This window comes from Hyla sarda, chromosome 11 (genome assembly GCF_029499605.1).
Source record: "Hyla sarda isolate aHylSar1 chromosome 11, aHylSar1.hap1, whole genome shotgun sequence".
Classification (NCBI taxonomy): Eukaryota; Metazoa; Chordata; class Amphibia; order Anura; family Hylidae; genus Hyla; species Hyla sarda.
The window spans coordinates 95,592,629-95,616,027 of record NC_079199.1 but is presented as its reverse complement, the minus strand read 5'-3'; the positions used below and the strand labels follow the sequence as shown (position 1 = coordinate 95,616,027).

General features: G+C 43.6%; 1 protein-coding gene across 3 annotated transcripts in view; it reads left to right on the top strand.

Moving 5' to 3' along the window:
* The first annotated feature begins 6,626 nt into the window (after nucleotides 1–6,626).
* The window catches only part of PLCB2 (phospholipase C beta 2), a 103,147-nt gene continuing 86,374 nt past the window's right edge, over nucleotides 6,627–23,399 (top strand). The window contains exon 1 of one of the 3 annotated variants that reach the window (XM_056546918.1): nucleotides 6,627–6,682. In XM_056546918.1, coding sequence (XP_056402893.1) covers nucleotides 6,674–6,682 — 9 coding nt within the window. In that variant the 5' untranslated portion in view covers nucleotides 6,627–6,673. Of the gene's footprint in view, nucleotides 6,683–14,224; nucleotides 14,904–23,399 lie in introns of those variants that run through there. The other 2 variants (XM_056546919.1, XM_056546916.1) reach the window with 2 other exon arrangements.

Below are 23,399 nucleotides of genomic sequence, written 5' to 3'. Positions count from 1 at the left end.
ACAGAGGTGGATAGGGGGGGGTGGACATGGGTGACGGGGGTGGGGGCGTTTGGTTGTGGACATGGTTGTGGAATCCGGCGCAGCTTGCAGTTCCACGGCATCTTCCCTTCTTCGGTGTAGCAGGGCACCATTTTCGGCTCACTGCGCCGCAGGGGGGAGGGGAACACTGGGGGATGCTGGGGGACTCTGAGAGACGCTGTGTGCGCACGCAGGCTTCCCTTCCCCCCTGCGGCGCCGTGAGTCACAGGCGCGAAGGCCGGGGCTGGAAATTTGATAAAATAAAAACAAATGAAAAATTCACTGCAAAATCCTGCATCACCCCAGTGTGCCTGGGCACCCCGGTTGGGAATCACTGGTCCAGAGTGTTGGAGGCCTCAAAGTCAAATCCTGCAGCCACCATCAAATGCAAGTAAGCTACAGTCATAGCTTTGTCAGTCTTCAGTCAAGTCAGTCCCTGTCATCTGTCAAGTCAGCTTGGCCTGCATTACATTGTCCAGTCCTACTACAAGTCCCAGCAAGCCCTTAAGGTCTCTGAGTCACTGGTCACCTCCGTGGGCCCTGGCTGAACTGTATAGACGTTACCATCTGTCTATCCTCAGTAAAGCTACCATTATCCATAATTTAGCGTCGGAGTCATTATTGCCCCCGTGCCTAGCCCAGGTTCTAGCGGTATACCTTTGTGTGGTATCAAGGATAAACCACGCCCTGGCGTACGAATACAAGGGATTAATGCCATCTGCCCTTAGGGTAACAACATCTGCCCTCATCACACCCCGTTATGTGTTCATACTCTAACCATTCTGCTACATGTGTTCATACTCTAACCATTCTGCTACATGTGCTCATACTCTAACCATTCCGCTACATGTGCTCATACTCTAACCATTCTGCTACATGTGCTCATACTCTAACCATTCTGCTTCATGTGTTCATACTCTAACCATTCTACATGTGCTCATACTCTAACCATTCTGCTTCATGTGTTCATACTCTAACCATTCTACATGTGCTCATACTCTAACCATTCTGCTACATGTGCTCATACTCTAACCATTCTGCTACATGTGCTCATACTCTAACCATTCTGCTTCATGTGTTCATACTCTAACCATTCTACATGTGCTCATACTCTAACCATTCCGCTACATGTGCTCATACTCTAACCATTCTGCTACATGTGCTCATACTCTAACCATTCTGCTACATGTGGTCATACTCTAACCATTCCGCTACATGTGTTCATACTCTAACCATTCTGCTACATGTGTTCATACTCTAACCATTCTGCTACATGTGCTCATACTCTAACCATTCCGCTACATGTGCTCATACTCTAACCATTCTGCTACATGTGCTCATACTCTAACCATTCTGCTACATGTGCTCATACTCTAACCATTCTGCTTCATGTGTTCATACTCTAACCATTCTACATGTGCTCATACTCTAACCATTCCGCTACATGTGCTCATACTCTAACCATTCTGCTACATGTGTTCATACTCTAACCATTCTGCTACATGTGGTCATACTCTAACCATTCTGCTACATGTGCTCATACTCTAACCATTCTGCTACATGTGGTCATACTCTAACCATTCTGCTACATGTGGTCATACTCTAACCATTCCGCTACATGTGCTCATACTCTAACCATTCTGCTACATGTGCTCATACTCTAACCATTCTACATGTGCTCATACTCTAACCATTCTGCTACATGTGCTCATACTCTAACCATTCCGCTACATGTGCTCATACTCTAACCATTCTGCTACATGTGCTCATACTCTAACCATTCTGCTTCATGTGTTCATACTCTAACCATTCTACATGTGCTCATACTCTAACCATTCCGCTACATGTGCTCATACTCTAACCATTCTGCTACATGTGCTCATACTCTAACCATTCTGCTACATGTGGTCATACTCTAACCATTCTGCTACATGTGCTCATACTCTAACCATTCTGCTACATGTGGTCATACTCTAACCATTCTGCTACATGTGGTCATACTCTAACCATTCCGCTACATGTGCTCATACTCTAACCATTCTGCTACATGTGCTCATACTCTAACCATTCTACATGTGTTCATACTCTAACCATTCTGCTATATGTGCTCATACTCTAACCATTCTGCTACATGTGGTCATACTCTAACCATTCTGCTACATGTGCTCATACTCTAAACATTCCGCTACATGTGCTCATACTCTAACCATTCTACTACATGTGTTCATACTCTAACCATTCTGCTACATGTGCTCATACTCTAACCATTCTGCTACATGTGTTCATACTCTAACCATTCCACTACATGTGCTCATACTCTAACCATTCCGTTACATGTGCTCATACTCTAACCATTCCACTACATGTGCTCATACTCTAACCATTCTGCTACATGTGCTCATACTCTAACCATTCTGCTACATGTGCTCATACTCTAACCATTCTACATGTGTTCATACTCTAACCATTCCGCTACATGCGCTCATACTGTAACCATTCCGCTACATGCGCTCATACTCTAACCATTCTACATGTGCTCATACTCTAACCATTCTACTACATGCGCTCATACTCTAACCATTCTACATGTTCTCATACTCTAACCATTCTGCTACATGTGCTCATACTCTAACCATTCTACATGTGTTCATACTCTAACCATTCTGCTATATGTGCTCATACTCTAACCATTCTGCTACATGTGGTCATACTCTAACCATTCTGCTACATGTGCTCATACTCTAATCATTCCGCTACATGTGCTCATACTCTAACCATTCCGCTACATGTGTTCATACTCTAACCATTCTGCTACATGTGCTCATACTCTAACCATTCTGCTACATGTGCTCATACTCTAATCATTCCGCTACATGTGCTCATACTCTAACCATTCCGCTACATGTGCTCATACTCTAACCATTCCGCTACATGTGTTCATACTCTAACCATTCCGCTACATGTGCTCATACTCTAACCATTCTGCTACATGTGCTCATACTCTAACCATTCTGCTACATGTGCTCATACTCTAACCATTCTGCTACATGTGGTCATACTCTAACCCTACTGCTACATGAGGTCATACTCTAACCATTCTGCTACATGTGCTCATACTCTAACCATTCCGCTACATGTGCTCATACTCTAACCATTCTACATGTGGTCATACTCTAACCATTCCGCTACATGTGCTCATACTCTAACCATTCCGCTACATGTGCTCATACTCTAACCATTCTGCTACATGTGCTCATACTCTAACCATTCCGCTACATGTGCTCATACTCTAACCATGCTGCTGTCTAAATGGGGTTTTGTATATTTTCATTCACTAATGCTGAAATAATTGAGCAAAATCACGCATAACTTGCCTATTTCTTATAGTAAGAATATTCCTAGAACTTTGCTGTGCATACTGCAGAATGGCCCATAGAGGGAAATATTACATGGCAAATATCTAGCTCAGCCTTTACACTAGTCAGTTACATTATTAAAGCAAAAACTATAGCCGGATGAAATTCATCATCAGATGAATTAAATCTAGTCAGTGGTCTCCAAACTGTGGATCTTCCCCTGGTGCAAAACTACAACTCCCAGCATGACCGGACGGCTGCCTTGGCATGCTAAAAGTTGAAGTTTTGCAACAGCTGAAGGACCATGGTTTGGAGACCACTGATCTAGAGAGGTCATTTAATAGGTCTTAGTGGGGTCTGATGAGTGGGAATCGTATCGATCAGCATAAGTAGGGGTCACAGAACACAGCCATCTCCCTTCAATGTTTCCACACATGAATAGTGCCCCTCAGTCCCATGTGTCTCATTGGCCTAACGGCATTGACCACTGTATATGCACTAATACAAGGGATTAATGCCATCTGCCCTTAGGGTAACAACATCTGCCCTCATCACACCCCGTTATGTGCTCATACTCTAACCATTCTGCTACATGTGCTCATACTCTAACCATTCCGCTACATGTGCTCATACTCTAACCATTCTGCTACATGTGCTCATACTCTAACCATTCTGCTACATGTGCTCATACTCTAACCATTCTGCTACATGTGCTCATACTCTAACCATTCTGCTACATGTGCTCATACTCTAACCATTCTGCTACATGTGTTCATACTCTAACCATTCCGCTACATGTGATCATACTCTAACCATTCTGCTACATGTGCTCATACTCTAACCATTCTGCTACATGTGCTCATACTCTAACCATTCTGCTTCATGTGTTCATACTCTAACCATTCTACATGTGCTGATACTCTAACCATTCCACTACATGTGCTCATACTCTAACCATTCTGCTACATGTGCTCATACTCTAACCATTCTGCTACATGTGCTCATACTCTAACCATTCTACATGTGCTCATACTCTAACCATTCTGCTACATGTGGTCATACTCTAACCATTCTACTACATGTGGTCATACTCTAACCATTCTGCTACATGTGCTCATACTCTAACCATTCTGCTACATGTTCATACTCTAACCATTCTGCTACATGTGCTCATACTCTAACCATTCTGCTACATGTGTTCATACTCTAACCATTCTGCTACATGTGGTCATACTCTAACCATTCCGCTACATGTGCTCATACTCTAACCATTCTGCTACATGTGCTCATACTCTAACCATTCCGCTACATGTGCTCATACTCTAACCATTCCGCTACATGTGCTCATACTCTAACCATTCTGCTACATGTGCTCATACTCTAACCATTCCGCTACATGTGCTCATACTCTAACCATTCTACTACATGTGCTCATACTCTAACCATTCCGCTACATGTGCTCATACTCTAACCATGCTGCTGTCTAAATGGGGTTTTGTATATTTTCATTCACTAATGCTGAAATAATTGAGCAAAATCACGCATAACTTGCCTATTTCTTATAGTAAGAATATTCCAAGAACTTTGCTGTGCATACTGCAGAATGGCCCATAGAGGGCAGTATTACATGGCAAATATCTAGCTCAGCCTTTACACTAGTCAGTAACATTATTAAAGCAAAAACTATAGCCGGATGAAATTCATCATCAGATGAATTAAATCTAGTCAGTGGTCTCCAAACTCTGGAACTTCCCCTGGTGCAAAACTACAACTCCCAGCATGACCGGACAGCTGCCTTGGCATGCTAAAAGTTGAAGTTTTGCAACAGCTGAAGGACCATGGTTTGGAGACCACTGATCTAGAGAGGTCATTTAATAGGTCTTAGTGGGGTCTGATGAGTGGGAATCGTATCGATCAGCATAAGTAGGGGTCACAGAACACAGCCATCTCCCTTCAATGTTTCCACACATGAATAGTGCCCCTCAGTCCCATGTGTCTCATTGGCCTAACGGCATTGACCACTGTATATGCACTAAGTGTAAAATGGATGTATGACTGATGTACAGTATAAGTATACATGTATGATAAATGTGTATATGTATAATAGATTTATGTATGGCAGATGTGTATATGTATGATAGATGTATGTATGATATATGTGTCTACTTATGATAGACAGTGTATGTATAATAGATGTGTACATGACTGGTGTATGTATGACCCATGTGCATATGTATGATCGTATGATCAATTTATATATGGATAAAACACATCTATCATACATAAACACATCCATCATACATTGACACATCTATCATCTATCAAACCCCAGTCATATACACATCTATCATACATGCATACATATACTGCACATCAGTCATACTACACACATCTATTATATGTAGGTATATTGTACATCAGCCACACTCTGTGTATGACTGATGTACAGTATATATACCTATATATGATGGATGTATGACTGATGTATAGTATATATACCTATATATGATGGATGTATGACTGATGTATAGTATACCTATATGTGCTGTGCCACGGGGGTGCGATGTGAGGTGTATGGGGCAGATGTTGTAGCCCAGGGGCAGATGGTATTAACCCCTAAATGTTTGTGACGCCAGGGCGTGGTTTGCCTATGTAACCACCCGAAGGTAGCTCCACTAGTCCTAGTTAGTCAGGGCAAATAAAAGTCCAAGGCCAGGTCATGGTTAACGGTAGCTTTAGTGAGGTAAACAGATGGTACAGTCTTTACTGCTAGGCCAGGATCCCAGAGAGGTGACCAGTAACACAGAGGGGACCTCGCAGCTTGCTGGGACTTGCAGTGACTTTGACAGACTTTAGGACAGCCACGCTGACTATAATAGACTTGACTTGACTGAAGATAGTGACAGCAGACAGAGATGACTTGATTTACTGACATGTGGCTGTAGGTTAGGCTTGAGGCCTCCAAGTGTGCTGGACACTGGTTCTGAGACGTCTGGACTGAACTAGACCTCAGCATCTAGTTCCCCCTCATATAAAGGGGGGCTGAGCAAGGAGACCATAGGTCAAGCTACAGATCAACTGGTTAGCTGGTGCTCCCTGGGTAACAAAACATGTGAATTGAACATGTGACCACATTATCATGTGACTAACTCAAAGGTCCTCAAAGGTCCTTTATACATAATACATATAACACTATGGGGGAGACACTGCAGGAGGGCCCCTAGGGCACAGAGGGACTCAACCTGACAGGGCCTAAGTACTGTACGGGACTATATCCCGTACTGGGACATCACATATATATGATGGATGTATGGCTGATGTACAGTATACCTATATATGATGGATGTATGACTGACTTTCATGTACGACTTAGGGAACAGCAGTTATAACGGAACCTCCATGTCCTCATCTTTATGTTTAATATATACAGATATACATACATACATAGACAGTACACACACACAGCCCATAGCACATGCCCATAGCAACCAATCAGATTGCTTCTTTCATTTTTGAAAAGGCCTCTGAAAAATGAAAGAAGGCATCTGATTGGTTGCTATGGGTCACTCAGCAACTTTTCCTCTAGACAGGTTTTGATAAATCTCCCCTGGCTCAGCTAGGACTTCCAGTCATGCGCACATTGATACCGCGCAATTCCCATCTCCCCCTTCCCCCGGGTGGGGGTCACAGCACTCCCTCAAAACTGTGCCTGGCTACGGCTCTGCCGGTATAGTAGCTAGCTTGCCATTGAAATTAATAGTGCCTGTGCATAGATACGTCGTCACGTCACTTTGACAGCTTCCCCGACGTATCCGTGCCTCAGAGGCACAAACCGCGATTGTGAACGAGACCTTACAATGTTGGTTCTTTTTCTGGTTATTGCAGAACAAGGGGGGGGGATAGTGTTACATAGTATTAGCACAGGCCATCGAAACCCTCTGGAAATAGAAACGCAACGTGAAACATGTAGGTGTGAAACTTCCCAGATCTTATCAGTGAAACTGGAAATGTCAAAAAAAGAAAAAAAAGTGCTTCTGCTTTCTCCAGGGGGGGGGGGGGGGGGGGGGTCACCATCCTGTCACTATCTTGTGAGCTCCTCTTACCTTAAGAGTTGTACAATTCTGTGGTAAAAAGGGATGCTACATTACAAGTTCCCTCCGCAGCTAAGATTAGAACATAAAAAGCTGTGTTTCCCAACCAGGTTGACTGCAGCTGTTGCAAAACTACAACTCCCAGCATGTCCGGACAGCCAACGGCTGTCCGGGCATGCTGGGAGTTGTAGTTTTGCAACAGCTGCAGGCACCCTGGTTGAGAAACACCGCTTTTACCTGGTGGGAATTTACTATGAGGGATACTATGCAAACTGTAAACATGACGTTGCCGCTAGGCGCACGAAACTCCGCACCCGGCCTTCCAAGGCTCCGACCGGTGAGAACATGTGACCAAACTCACTGGCTTTTAGGCTGCGTTTACACGTGGGTGTCCTATTACCCGTACCGCCACTTATTGTCCCGCAATTATTTTATTTATATATATTTTTTAATTACTGAAAAATATTGGCCCAATTTTTTACAGTGATTTTAGAAAATAGCGCTAAAGTTGCAGTAATTTGCGAAAACACTGCCTCGAAGGGGTAAACAGCACTTAAGAATTTATCCCCCGTCCTGTGGATAGAGGATAACCCCCTGAGGCCCCGTTCACACGGCAGAATTTCTGATTGGAATTCCAAAGCAATATTCCGCTGCAGCAGAGTCCCATTGGTTTCATTGAGATTCTGATGCAGTGCGCAAGTGTCGGAATTTTTGCAGCAGACGTCTCTGCCACAGAAATCCCGATTCCGCCGTCCGCAGATAGAATAGACTTGTCTAATCTTTCCGCGGATTTTGCTCGGGAATGAACTGCCGTCTATGAGACGGCGCATTTCCGAGCGGTCCAAGCACCCGCCGCGTTTTTTAAATCTATGGAATGTTCGCCCGTGTTTTCCAGGCAGACATTCTGCACATTTTACCCCGTCTGAACATGGCCTTAGGGTAAAGTCTCAGATATACGGAAAATTCAGTGAACGGTAAAGTGGCAAATTAAACCTAAATTTGCAGACATAGGCAATAGCCAAAGATAGACTAAGCAGCAATTTAAACCAAAAGCCGCAGATCCTTGAAAATCCTGCGGCAAAAGAGTTGCCATGCAATCCACGTCTACTTTGCCCTACAAACTCAATCTCTGGCGCAGATGGCATGTTCGCTTTCCAAAAGTCGAATAATAAGTCCGATATAAGAGTAAGGTCACAACATAGTGTATGCGCAGCGTATTTCACGCTGTGCGAAATCCGCCCTGTGTGCGCAGTAAGTTTTGGAGGCGGGGCTAATGCGCCAATGTGACTGTGACGCCAACCTCACTACGCACACAAGGCTGCCGCGGGTAGCCCTGTCTGTAGCCGAGTCATCGCAGCGTTTTTCCCGCTGTGCAGACGATTTGGCGCAGCGTGACAAACGCTGTGTATACACTATGTGTGACCCTGCTCTGAAATGTTACATGTTTTGAGCAGATGCAGTGGCGTATTTACCACTAGGCAAACAATGCCCAGGCCTAGGGCGGCAGTTTAATGTATACACTGCTTTCTTATAGCATACATACAAAATTATATCTGATTGATTTTTCATCATGGGCGAGTCGCGAAGCCATTTTTGGCACCAGGGATGCATGGATAGCCAGCATATATAAGCCCGGCCATATGATGGTGTCAGGGCCGGACTGGGTGTGAAAACCAGCCCCGGAAAAAATTACATACCAGCCCCGGAAAAAATTACATACCAGCCCCGGAAAAAATTACATACCAGCCCCATAGTGTTGCATCATTATACCAGAACTTCGTCATTTTCTTGTTCATAAAAGGTAAAATATAGTACCCCCACATTAGGTGCAGTATAGTCCCTCACATTAGGTGCAGTATAGTCCCTCACATTAGGTGCAGTATAGTTCCCCACATTAGGTGCAGTATAGTCCCCCACATTAGGTGAAGTATAGTCCCTCACATTAAGTGCAGTATAATTCCCCACATTAGGTGCAGTATAGTTCCCCACATTAGGTGCAGTATAGTTCCCCACATTAGGTGCAGTATAGTCCCCCACATTAGGTGCAGTATAGCTCCCCACATTAGGTGCAGTATAGCTCCCCACATTAGGTGCAGTATAGCTCCCCACATTAGGTGCAGTATAGCTCCCCACATTAGGTGCAGTATAGCTCCCCACATTAGGTGCAGTATAGCTCCCCACATTAGGTGCAGTATAGCTCCCCACATTAGGTGCAGTATAGCTCGCCACATTAGGCGCAGTATAGCTCCCCACATTAGGCGCAGTATAGCCCCCCACATTAGGTGCAGTATAGTTCCCCCACATTAGGTGCAGTATAGTTCCTCACATTAGGTGCAGTATAGCTCCCCACATTAGGTGCAGTATAGCTCCCCACATTAGGTTCAGTATAGTTCCCCCACATTAGGTGCAGTATAGCTCCCCACATTAGGCACAGTACAGTTCCCCCACATTAGGCACAGTACAGTTCCCCCACAGACATACAGCCTTCAGCCATATACAGTGTATGGCTGGAGGCTGTATGCCTGTTTGCTGCCCCACCTCAGTATTCTGACTCCGGAGTCACGATCTACTGCTATGGCCTATGGGTAGATCGTGACCCCGGAGCGGTGGTTGGAATACTGAAGATGACGTTCCGCTGGTCACTTACCATGCACGCATGTCCTCCTCACCGTTCCGCTCTGTTACTATGGGCGCATGCACGGGACGTAAGTGACGTCCCTGCATGCGCAACCCCCCAGCAGCCCCTGGGTTTTTAAAGTTAACGCGGGGCTGGCGGCCGCAGAGAGGTAAACAGGGCATCCTTGTGTCCCGAAAAGATTTTTTGGGACACAGGGATGTCCCTAATGTGACGCAGCCACATCTCAAAGCGGCCCCGGCGGACCACCGGGAAATTTCCCGGTATACCGGTAGGCCAGTCCGGGCCTGCATGGTGTGGGCTCCATAAACAGGATGTGATAAGCAGCCAAGCTTCTCTGCAATGGCAGGGATGAAAAATAACTCAGATCTTGGCCATGTACCTACTGCCACGGTCAGTTGTGGGGTGCTGATAGGCTGCTATGGTAGCCAGAGACTTAGCAATGATCATCTGGTCTGACATTTTACTACACTTATTAGGTCATGCCAAAGGTAAGTCCTATTAGTATGCTCATCAAACTAATTAATAATTCATGCCATAATCCACCCCTGGTATAATTAATGCTGCAACCCATTTCTAGTATAATTCATGCCATAGCCCACCCCTAGTATAATAATGCTGCAACCCACCTCTACTATACTTAATGCTGCAACCAACCCCTATAGTATAGTTCATGCTATGTTCCACACTAAGTATAATTTATGCCATGTGCTACCCCTAGTATAATTTACACCATGACTTACCCCTAGTATAATTGAAGGAGATATGTAGCGGAAAACTTTTATGTCCCCCTGTGCCCGGGCTGCAAAAAAAATTTTTTTTTTTTTAACTCACCTCCCATTCCTCCGTCGATGCTATGCTCTGTGCTCCTTAGGCTCGAAACGTCACACTGCGGTCAGCATATCATCGGCTGCAGCGATGTCCCACCTCAGCGGGTGATAGGCTGAGTGCACTGCAACCCACCTCTAGTATAATTAATACTGCAACCCACCCTTAGTATAATAATTCTGCAACCCACCTCTAGTATAATAAATAATGCAATCCACCCCTAGTATAATTAATGCTGCAACCCACCTCTAGTATAATAAATAATCCAATCCACCCCTAGTATAATTAATGCTGCAACCCACCTCCAGTTTAATTAATACCACAACCTACCCCTAGTATATTAATGCTGAAACCAACCTCTAGAATAATTCATGCCATGTCCTACACCTAGTATATGTAATACCACAACCCACCTCTAGTATAATAATGCCATGTTCCACCCCTAGTATAGGTAATACCGCAACTCGCAGCTAGTAGAATTGCCAATTCCAGTATAATAATGCACCACCCACTCAATATTTGCAGAAGGCAGTGTTGTACATGACTTTTCTTCATTTTATACTGTGCATTTGCTTTGCAAGCGGAAATATGTAATGTTCCTTATAACTGCAACAGGAACTTCAAAGTGGTCATATTTTTAACTTGTTCTGTTCGCTCCTTGTGACCAAATTTTACAGACACTAAAAGGGGAAGTGATTTTATTTAGCTATAAATTCCTCTCTATTGGAGTCAGTGTAAGGATGGCTTAAAGGCTTCTCATTCCTGTTGTGTACCTTTAGACAAAATGATGCAGTACAATACTAAATCAGTAGTACAAGCAAATGCAAAATACATTATTTATTTACAGGCCTGGTGTCTGTTTTAAGAAGTTCTTTTTGGGGGGGTCTGTGTTTATTTAATGGGTCAGGTCTGTATTTATTTAGAAGACTCAAATCTGGACCTGTTCTAGGGTCTGTATTTATTTAGAGGGTCACATCTGGGGTTTGTATGTATTTACTGGGGCAGGTCTAAGGTCTGTATGTACTCATACAGTTCAGGTTAGAGTCTGTATCCATATAGAAGGTCAGTCCCAGGGTTTGTATATATTCTTAGTAGGTCTGGGTCTTTATCTAGGTGGTCGGGTCTGGGGTCTGTAGTCATTTAGGCAGTCCGGTCCTGGTCTGTATTTATTAAGGAGATGAGGTCTGGGTCTGAATTTGTGTTGTCACATGTGCAGTGTATGGCTACAGAAGGGAGGGGCTAAAGACAGTAGGAGAACCATCCTGGCAGTCTGGGCAAAATGGAGAGGAAAAGAAAACATCTACAATAGTGTAAAAGTGATGTCACTTATGAATCACTGGGTTTATAAGGGATCTGTCATGTCTCCTCTACAAATTGCTGTATTACACAAAAAGTATATACTGTAAAGAGGCTAGGGAAAAAAGGAAAAAACAAGGAGCGGAAACTATTCCAATAGTTACTTCTTAAGCGTGGATTTTTATGTCTCCGTGCACTTATGTCTCCGATATCAGTCCTGCTCCCCTCGTGCCGGCAAACTTGTCTCTCCTACTTTCGTTCCACCGATAACTTGATGATCCCGACTTATTCAGCTAAGGATCTTCTTGGAGGTTCAGTTCCCTTTAATTTAGCATGGATCAGCAGGGACTCAAGGTTTTTTCAAAGGTAAGTACATTTATTACATAAAAACAACACAATACATCTGACGCATTGCAGAGTTGCCTCCTTCCTCAGGGAATTAAGAGAAGATTCCCTGAGGAAGGAGGCAACTCCGCAACACGTCGGGTGTATTGTGTTGTTTTTATGTAATAAATGTACTTACCTTTGAAAAAACCTTGAGTCCCTGCTGATCCATGCTAAATTAAAGGGAACTGAACCTCCAAGAAGATCCACAGCTGAATAAGTGGGGATCATCAAGTTATCGGTGGAACGAAAGTAGGAGAGACAAGTTTGCCGCCACGAGGGGAGCAGGACTGATATCAGCTCCCCTCGGTGAAGTAAGTGCACGGAGACATAAAAATCCACGCTTAAGAAGTTACTATTGGAATAGGTGGGTCCGCTCCTCGTTTTTCCCTTTTTTCCCTAGCCTTGAACAAAAAGTATACAGAAAGTCTTATTGTAGCTCAGACCAGATGTCAATGGCAGCAGGGAAAGGTGGTATTGACTGATGACACATTGTGGCAATACAGTGGTTAGGAGAACAGCCTAGGGACTGTAGTCTACATAAATGGGCACTGTTAGCATCAAAAACTTTTTATACGTTGTATATCTTGGCAATTGGCATTAACCTTTCTAATATACTCTTTTTATAGAAATCATGGCTTATAAAAAGATCACTAGGGGTCCGGCTGCCACATCATCTTTGTCCCAGCTGAAACACAGGCAGGGACAAAGTTCAGGAAGTGAGGGTGGGATTAGCACTCCTCTGTCCTATTAGACTGCAGCATGGAAACAGAGAGGAGGTGGTTACAGAGCAGCCGGCAGTGATCTGAGGAAGAGACCCACCACAGCACAGCAGACTCAGGGAGGAAGTAAATGCATTATGAGTGAGGGCGGGCTCAATGCTTGCCTCTAACATGCCCCTTCCTGAGCAGTGGATGTCAGAATGAGTGAGCAGCAGAACAGACGGATTTGTGAGCCAAATACAGAAGCTAGACACATAAAAAGACATGTAAAGTATCTGAACAACCTAGTGAGTAACATATAGAAGCATTATTTTTTCTGTGATATGACAGGTACACTTTAATATTCCCTGAAAATGTTTTGTCATTAAGAAAAGCAGAAGGTGGGGCACTCACCCGGCTCTGGCGTCTGTACAGTGTGTGTGTGCAAAATCTTTTATTGCTTATGTTAAATGAAACAGTGTATAAAAAATCAACCATTACATTTATTGGTGATGGGTGGCCTGAAGTGTATCTTTGCCTCCGGTAAAATGAAGCATCAAAAGCGAACCACAAAAAAAATCAGGTTCGGATGAATCTGATTTTTTTTTTTTAAACTTGGGACTGAAAACAATTGGTTCCGAATCGATTCTCTCATCTCTGCTGGTCTCATGTATAGGGGCCCCATGTTTCCAATGGAGTGGCCTTTCTATTCTACTCTACAGGACTGACAGAGATTAGAAGAGTGCTATACTTCTTCAATCTCAGAGTTTAATGGGGCTCCATTTAACTGAAGGACTTGGAACCCCACCACCATCATTCTCATGATCATTGGATAGTGGATTTAGTTGTCCCACCATTCTCCAGGTGTATGAACATTATAGACAGTGGTCTTCCACTTGAGACCACTCAATAGGAATCGAGCAGCTGTCCATATCTTCTACAAGAAAATTCAGCTTCCTTCCAGTGGTGTTGAGCATTGGAGCGGCAGATTTTAGCCGATGAAGCTGACTCAACCTTTAAGTACTTATCACCTCATATATTCACTTTAGTGGTTTCCAGTCTTTGTAAGTGTTTCATTGTCTTGAAATATCAGGAAGTCAGCGAGTCACATCATATTCTACATCACCTCCATAACAATATTAAAGGTTTCACGAGTTCCTCACTAGGTAGCAGTGCTGTGATGAAAGAATAAAGATAAGCTGATGGAGCCATCCGGAAGCATGAAGGCTAAAGAAAAAAGGAAGTTCCAACCTAAGTTACTGAAGAATGTTTACTATTGATTCCTGTATTTGAATGTAGTCTACCCATCCTACAGCACGGCCCCGGGACGCTGAAAGGTGATCGCTCCCAGCCTGCTTATTTACAATGCAGATTGAGGGATACGGGAAGATTTGTTTGTGACATTTCTGGCTATAAAACAAGGAAGCCTGGGAGGAAGAGCTGGAGGAGCACATGTTACAGGACCCATGATGTGAAGAGCCAGCCAGGAAGGCAGCCATCACAATCCAGGATGTCCATGCTAACGCCGATCCTCAGTCCCCCTGAGATCAAGAGCTACCTGTCCAAGGGGGAACGCTTCATAAAATGGGATGACGTAAGTAGGATCATTGCTGCTTATTTTATTTTGGCTCCTTGTTGACAACTTTGCCATGAGCACTTTTGATCCCTAAGTAGCTTCAGCGAAAGGGGATATTGTACCTGGAACCTTACAGGTGCCTTGTGGCCTGGAAGCAAAGGGTTTGGTTTATTGGGGGGGTCTCTCTCCTTTCGGAGAAGGGCTTGCGATCCTCGTGCAGGTTTTTTGGGGGACGAACACTTGCACTTTTTTCTTGCATTTGGGTGAATTGAAAGCACATACCTCAGCTCATAAATAAGTAAATTTACTGGGACGTAGCAGGGAAGTTATCTTGGTTTTATCCTTTATTTGGTGTTAAAAAGCTGCACATTTTTCACACAATGGGTTAATAATGTCACAATATTTTTTGTACTTATTCAAGAACACAAATCAGATCTAGTGTGGCGTGATTAGTTGTTTTTTTTGTAGTGATTTATCAATTGTTGTAGAATTTTTGCACAATCTTATGCCAGTGTGGACCACACTTAGGGTACGTTCCCACCTGGCGTATTTTGCTGCGTAGTTGCTGCTGCGTATTTTATTTCCCATTGAAATCAATGGGTAGGAAAATACGCAGCAGCAAATACGCAGCAAAATACGCCAGGTGGCAACGTACCCTAAAACAGCGACTGCTATTTATGAAGAACCGGCACCTCATTGGTGAATGTGGGGGAAGGACACATGGCATACGCCCAGGTAAATCAAACTTGGCTTACGTAGACCATTATAAATCCCCACCATAGTTTGTGCTCATTTGTACTGTGGGATGAGCCATCGTGTTTCTTCTGATATACTAATGATGGATGAGGTTGAGTTGCAGTGTTCTACATTCACAAGGAGAGAAAGGGCAAAAATGGGGGTTTCAACTCTTAGCGCCACTGTCTGGAGAGCAGTATGGAGACTCAATACACCTTCATCAATTTTACACGACTTGTTTTATTCAGATATCTTCAGTAAAGAGGACAATGTGTTTCAGTGCACGCTGGCACCTTCCTCAGGTCAACAACACTTAGGTACTGTCGTCCTGATGGGGTTCCCTGTGTAGAGACTGTGTAACAGACACAGAGACACAGTCTCTACACAGGGAGCCTGAGGAAGGCTCCAGCGTGCGCCAAAACGTGTTGTACTTTTTACTGAAGATATCTAAATAAAACAAGTCCTGTGTAATTGATAACGGTGTATTGAGTCCCCATACCACTCTCCAGACAGTAGTGCTCAGAGTTGAAACCCCCATTTTTGCCCTTTTTCTCTCTGCTATTTCCTATTCCGTACCATACGGTACTGCGGATGGGGGGGGGGGGGGGGTCGAGCAGCAGACTTTCTACAACCCACTTTTTCAAAAGGACCCCTAAACCTACGGTACAGGTGTGCTAACCTATTTACACAACTCAAAAAGATCAGTGCGACACCATAGGTGGGGTGGTGGGGTTTTCTGATCCTATTATATTTCTCCATAAGTACTGCACTAGGGAGCACCCCGTTCTTTACATTCACAAGGGGCATTGGTGAAGTAGCAGAAGTACCATGTTGGTTAAATGGATTATCCCGGTTTTTAATCCCTTAAAGGTCAGCAATATTCGATCAATTGGGATCCAACTCTCGCCACCCACCAATTGGGAGGCCTCTTCAATGTTTAGATTGGTCCAAAGGTGCAATGTAATAGTAGTAGTTCTTGCTATCTCAGCTTTGCCCCATCCCATTCTGAACTCTAGTAGGAAGAGGTCGATGCCAGGTGAGATATTGCATATATTATGTGAGTAGCAATAAACAGCAAATCCAGCATTATTATATTATTATCTGTGATTTCCCCCGTATATATGGAGAGCACGAAAGAATTCTTCCAGACTCAAGGGTATATGTAGAGCAAAATGCAAAGAAAGCGATGTTCATCTCCAATAGATAAAATTCCAATTTTTAGTTTTCTCATTACAAATCCATCACCACAAATAGAGCCGACGTGTTATGGACCTATAGTCCTTAATCATGGCTGCAGTATAACAGTGCAAGTAGATAGGCTTCTCTATTAGACTGCTGACCACATGACCAAATACATTAGAATTTATTACATCTGCCTTTTTACCCTGAGGAGTCTTTACATGCATTTTCCTATCTCCAATATGATTTTGCCATTGTTGCATTGCAGATATATATATATATATATATATATATATATATATGACCCCAGACAGGGTAGGGGAGCAACATCCCAGTAGCTACGACCATTAGAAGTTGTGTGGGTAAAGGGGGGCAACTAGTCGTAAAGGGACACACAAATCGGCATGTTACTGTCCAAATATAAAATTGAACGAAATAAATGCACCCTCGATGGTAGGTGGGTATATATCTCTATAGATATACTATTGCTTTTTATTTAACTGTACTGTCATTCAGGAGCAATGTTGGTTTGGTTTCCTGTTGCTACACATGGTGCATGTAGAAAAGCCACATGTGGTTGCATTCACTGAAATGGTGAAATTTTCCTATAAAAATGCCAATTGTCAAGCATCCTCTTAATTCCTATGTGTCGTACATGTAACATCTGACTAGTGCTGCTGAAGTGCTGGATGTAAGAAATACTCTGACCAGGCAAAAAGGACACGTAAATGTGGTGTATGGGTAAGGTTTTACTTCAGAGAAGAGGGGAACTGAGAGCGCCCCATAGTGCAGAGGGCCAGAGTCCCGCCACTGCCGCCCAATTCCCTTCCCATCCCCGGCTTTCATATCTACCTCTCCTGGGGGCATGCTCCTGCAGGCTCCGGTGGCGTCCTGCGCTGTCGCTGTGCGCGGCGCACTGACGAGTGATGTCGCATTGCGGCAGCGGTGTTTATCGGGGTAGACACACACTTACACGCACTCTCATTTCAACAAGGATATTTGGATAAAAAACTTTTTTTTCCCACATTTCCTTGGAAAAATGAGGGTGCGTGTTATAGGCCAGTGCGTGGTATACCATGATAAATATGGCAATATAGTTAACATATAAAGACATAAGTCTCTTTTTTTTTCTTCTTTTTTTATTGTCCATAGAAATGAGGAAGAGAACTACGGGGGTGAAATAAAATATTATTGATGGGTGGGGTTCTAATTCTGTTACAACATGGACTGTGCAGTGTTGTCATCTTTCCTCAGTAAGTAATGCGTTCTCATAAGCGTCTGGGACCCAGCCTGCTAATGTGGATTTAAGTCCTGTGTTCTGGGACACCTACATCTCTACTCAGCTATGCATGGACCATGTATAGACATGATGATGTAAAAACATAACATAAATCTTTTAAGGATTGATGGAATAAAGATGTTTGCTTACAAGGGATCTACAAAGATCAGGTTAATGAGCCCCAATACAGTACCTGCACCCCCCACAGGTAGTAATGGTGCCCCCACACTGTAATGGTGCCCCCTGTGTGCCCCCATATAGTAATGGTGCCCCCTGTGTGCCCCCACATAGTAATGGTGCCCCCTGTGTGCCCTCACATAGTAATGGTGCCCCCTTTGTGCCTCCACACAGTAATGGTGCCCCGTGTGCCCCCACATAGTAATGGTGCCCCCTGTGTGCCCCCACATAGTAATGGTGCCCCGTGTGCCCTCACATAGTAATGGTCCCCCCTTTGTGCCTCCACACAGTAATGGTGCCCCCTGTGTGCCCCCATATAGTAATGGTGCCCCTGTGTGCCCCCACATAGTAATGGTGCCCCCTGTGTGCCCTCACATAGTAATGGTGCCCCCTTTGTGCCTCCACACAGTAATGGTGCCCCGTGTGCCCCCACATAGTAATGGTGCCCCCTGTGTGCCCCCACATAGTAATGGTGCCCCGTGTGCCCTCACATAGTAATGGTCCCCCCTTTGTGCCTCCACACAGTAATGGTGCCCCCTGTGTGCCCCCATATAGTAATGGTGCCCCTGTGTGCCCCCACATAGTAATGGTGCCCCCTGTGTGCCCTCACATAGTAATGGTGCCCCCTTTGTGCCTCCACACAGTAATGGTGCCCTGTGTGCGCCCACATAGTAATGGTGCCCCCTGTGTGCCCTCACATAGTAATGGTGCCCCTTTGTGCCTCCACACAATAATGGTGCCCCCTGTGTGCCTCCACACAGTAATGGTGACCCCTGTGTGCCCCCCCATAGTAATGGTGTCCCCTGTGTGCCCCCACATAGTAATGGTGCCCCCCCACATAGTAATGGTGCCCCCTGTGTGCCCCCACATAGTAATGGTGCCCCCTGCGTGCCCTCGCATAGTAATGGTGCCCCCTGTGTGCCCCCACATAGTAATGGTGTCCCCTGTGTGCCCCCCCCCCTCACATAGTAATAGTGCTCCCTGTGTGCCCCCACATAGTAATGGTGCCCCCTGTGTGCCCTTGCATAGTAATGGTGCCCCCTGTGTGTGCTTCCCCCTTCCTTGTTTTTTACTGTCTACTAAGTTATAAATCTATGATAGTGCTGGTGTTCGTATTGTGTGTTGAACTGTATAAACTAAAGTGCTAACAGTGAAATTCTGACCAAAGGAAAATATATGAACAATATCTGCATCTTGTCTAGAAGTCCTTTTCCTGAGATTAGAAATCTTATCAGTAGATACAAGAACCAGCACCATCTGTGTAATCATTCTTCTTACTATCCATTTCCATTCCTCTTATAAATGCATTAGTTTGTATTTTGGACTAATGTCTGGTATGGATTAGATAGATAGATCACATTAACCTCTAGAGGATGTAAGGTGTACACCCTGGCTGCCTAGTACGTAACCCACCAGAGTGTGTCCAATCTTTGCACAGGAGTTGTTCCCGCTTCATAGACCGCTGCTCCCAAGTGCTATCAGCAGCCGCGGTCCGTCGGTAATGCAGACATCAGCAATCACGCTGATACCCGACATTAACTCTTCAGAAGCCGTGATCAATACTGATCAAGGCATCTGAAGTGTTAGGGGGGCTTACAGTGAATTATCGGACCACCCACGGTGCAATCGCGGGGGTCCAATGAATCAAAATGCCAGCCGGAGGTCTCCTCTCCTGCCTGCTGGCCGGCTCCGGCGATCTTCTCCTCTGGTCTGGCTTCTGAGAAGTAGATTGCCAATATTACAAATCAGTGCTATGCCTATGTATTAACAATCAAAGCTTTATATAGGAAGTCTCCTAATGGTACACAAAAAAAAAAAAGAAAAAGGAAAATAAAAGTAAAAAAAGTTTTATTAAAAGTGAATAAGCCCCTCCCCTGATACAAAAATAAATCCCCCTCTTTTCCCATTTTACAAATAAAACATTGTAAAAAAAAAAAAAAAAAATTATAATAATAAAGATAAATAAATAAAAATTAATGAATAAAAAAAAAAATAAATGAATTAATTAATAAATAAACATATTTTGGTATCGCCGTGTGCGAAAATGTCCAAACTATTTAAATGTATTTTTAATGATCTCCTATGTTGAATGCTGTAAATGTAAAAGAAAAAAAAAACTTCAAAATTGTTGGTCACATCACATCCCAGAAAAATAAAAGGAATATAAAGTGATCAGAAAGTGATCAAAAAGCTGTACAAAAATAGAAAGCATGTAGACATGAGGATCATTTTAATCGTATTTGGCTGCTTGGGCATGCTGGGTGTTGTAGTTTTGCAACAGCTGGAGGCCCACTGGTTGGGAAAAACAGCTTTTTATGCTATTTTCATGGTCCTGTGTAAACTTTTTTTTGGAGCTTTATGTAGTTAAAGAGGTACTCCGGTAGAAAAAATGGATGTTTTCAAATTAACTGGTGCCAGAAAGATTAACAGATTTGTAAATCACTTCTATATAAAAATCTTAATCCTTCCAGTACTTATCAGCTGCTGTATGCTTTAGAGGAAGTTATGTAGTTCTTTCCAGTCTGACTACAGTTCTCTCTGTCCCCTCTGTCCATGTCAGGAACAGTCCAGAGAAGGAGCAAATCCCCATAGCAAACCTCTCCTACTCTGGGCAGTTCTTGACACAGACAGAGGTGTCAGTAGAGAGCACTGTGGTCAGACTGGAAAGAACTACACAACTTTCTCTGGAGCATACAGCAGCTGATAAGTACTGGAAGGATTAAGATTTTTATATGGAAGTAATTTACAATTCTGTATAACTTTCTGGGACTAAGTGATTTGAAAACATTTGTTTTCCACCGGAGTACCCCTTTAAGCTTGTGCCCGCTATACAAGATCATCCCCTCAACCTCACCAGAGATTGAATACCTGCTGGACGCTAGTTTACTTTTTGTACATTCCTCTTTAGGCCACGTTCCCACAGCGTGAAATGTGAGAAATGTCCGCATAGAAAAAACACATACGGACATTCCACCCATTCGAACAATCTGGCGGGCACTAGGACTGCTCGGAAAAATGCGTCTCATAGGCGGCAATGCATTTCCGAGCAAAATCCGCACAAAGACTAGATAAGTTAGAATCGGGATTTCCACGGCAGAAACATCTGTTGCGGAAATTTCACTGTGTGAAGAGTGCAGCAGAATCCCATTGAAATCAATGGGACTCAGCTGCAGCAGAATTATTCCGTTGGAATTCCGCACAAAAATTCCGCTGTGTGAACTTACCTTTTGTTCTCAGTCCACCAAGGGCTTTTATGGTTGTTTTCTTTAGATGCACTGTTTATGTTTAAAACCTGTTCTTGCATTAGGTAGAATAGAGAAAAAAAATGCAGAATTGGAACCTTTTCAGAGTGTCTTGGCATCTCAGGACCAACATAAAGAGCAGAATATTGTATGTACTTAAATAGGCACCATTATTTAAAGAAATACAATATATATGACAACATTCAGATTGTCTGGGTGTTCAGATCCCTACCAGGGCTAGGATGAGGCGGTGGAAGTGCGCCCTAGGCTAAGTCTCCACTTGGTTTTTTGCACTGCATTTTTAGGGATTAAAAAAACGCCTGAAAAATCGCCAGTGCAAGTGACGTCATCATGCATTTTTTCTTGCGTTTTTTTCCGGCGTTTTTTTTTTTTGTACCCGAAATTTCTTGGGTACCCAAAAAAAAAAAAAAAAAGGATGCAGCAGTGATGGAAATTTTTTTTATTTAATGCAATGTATATATTTTATAACCCAATTTTTATTATTTTTTAATAAAGTGTGTGTTTCACTTTTTTTTTTTTTTTTTTATACATTTTTTAAATTTTTTATGTAGTACTGCTACTCCCAGCATGGAACAGACTGTTCCATGCTGGGAGTGATGGTACCTGTACTATAGACCTATATCGTCCATAATATAGCAGAGAAGCGAGGGGTCTATACAGCGCTTGCCTCTCTGCACTATACTCCGGCCACTGATATCAAAAGAAATTCATATTTCCCACCCAGAGCTGTGATTGGCCGGATGGTTGCAGCCAATCACAGCTCTGAGGAAAAGATGAATGAGTGAGTGGCCGGCCCGGAGTATAGTGCAGAGCAGGGATGTGAGCGATGTATACAGTCGCTCCATCTCTGCTATAGACAGGACGATCACAGAGGGTGTCAGTAGTGACATCCACTGTGATGTGTCCTTAAGCAGGCACTACTACTCCCAACATGGAGCACACTCTGCTCCATGCTGGGAGCTGTAGTACCTGTATTAATAGACAGATCGCAGCGAGTGTAACTTCTGACACCCGCTGCAATCTGTCTATTAATGCAGGTACTACAGCTCCCAGCATGAGGCAGAGTGTACTCCATGTTGGGAGTAGTATTACCTGCAGTTATGGAAAGATCACAGCAGGTATCACTTCTGACAGCCACTGTGATCCTCCTGTATAATGTATGGATGTGGCGGACGCTCTCCTATGGTCCCCTGCACGGCCGTATATATACACATATTCCTATTTCTCACAGAGAGCTGTGATTGGCTGGAACCATCTGGCCAATCACAGCTCTGTGGGAAATATGAATAAGTGTAAATATACGTCAGGGCAGGGGACCATAGAAGAGCGGCCGCCGCATCTATATATTATACAGAAAGATCGCAGCGGGCGATCTGTCTATTAATACAGATAGTACTACAGTGTGTTCCATGCTGGGAGTAGTAGTACTAACTAAAAAAAATGTAAAAAATAAAGCAAAAAAGTGAAAAACACACACATGCACACACACAATACATTTTTATAATTGTCGGCTACATTTTTATTTCCCCGCACACATAAATTGATCCCTGTTTAAAAAGTAATCGTTTTTTTTTTCAATAATATACATTTCGTTAGATTCAATTTTTTCCTTCACTACTGTATATTTTTTATAAAAAATGTTTAATGGTATCCTACACATTTTATTAAAAACAGCTATCTACATCACTTTTTTGGATCGCTAAAGTCCAAAAAAGATTAAAAACCGCCCGCAAAAATGCCAAAGTTAAAATCCACATAGTGTTTTTCTTGGGGTTTTCTCACTCCCATAGACTTCTATTGGAGCAAAACGCCACGATTTTGTCAAAAAACGCCGGTTTGAGGGAGCTACAGCGTTTTTTTCAAAACGCCAAAGAGCGGAAA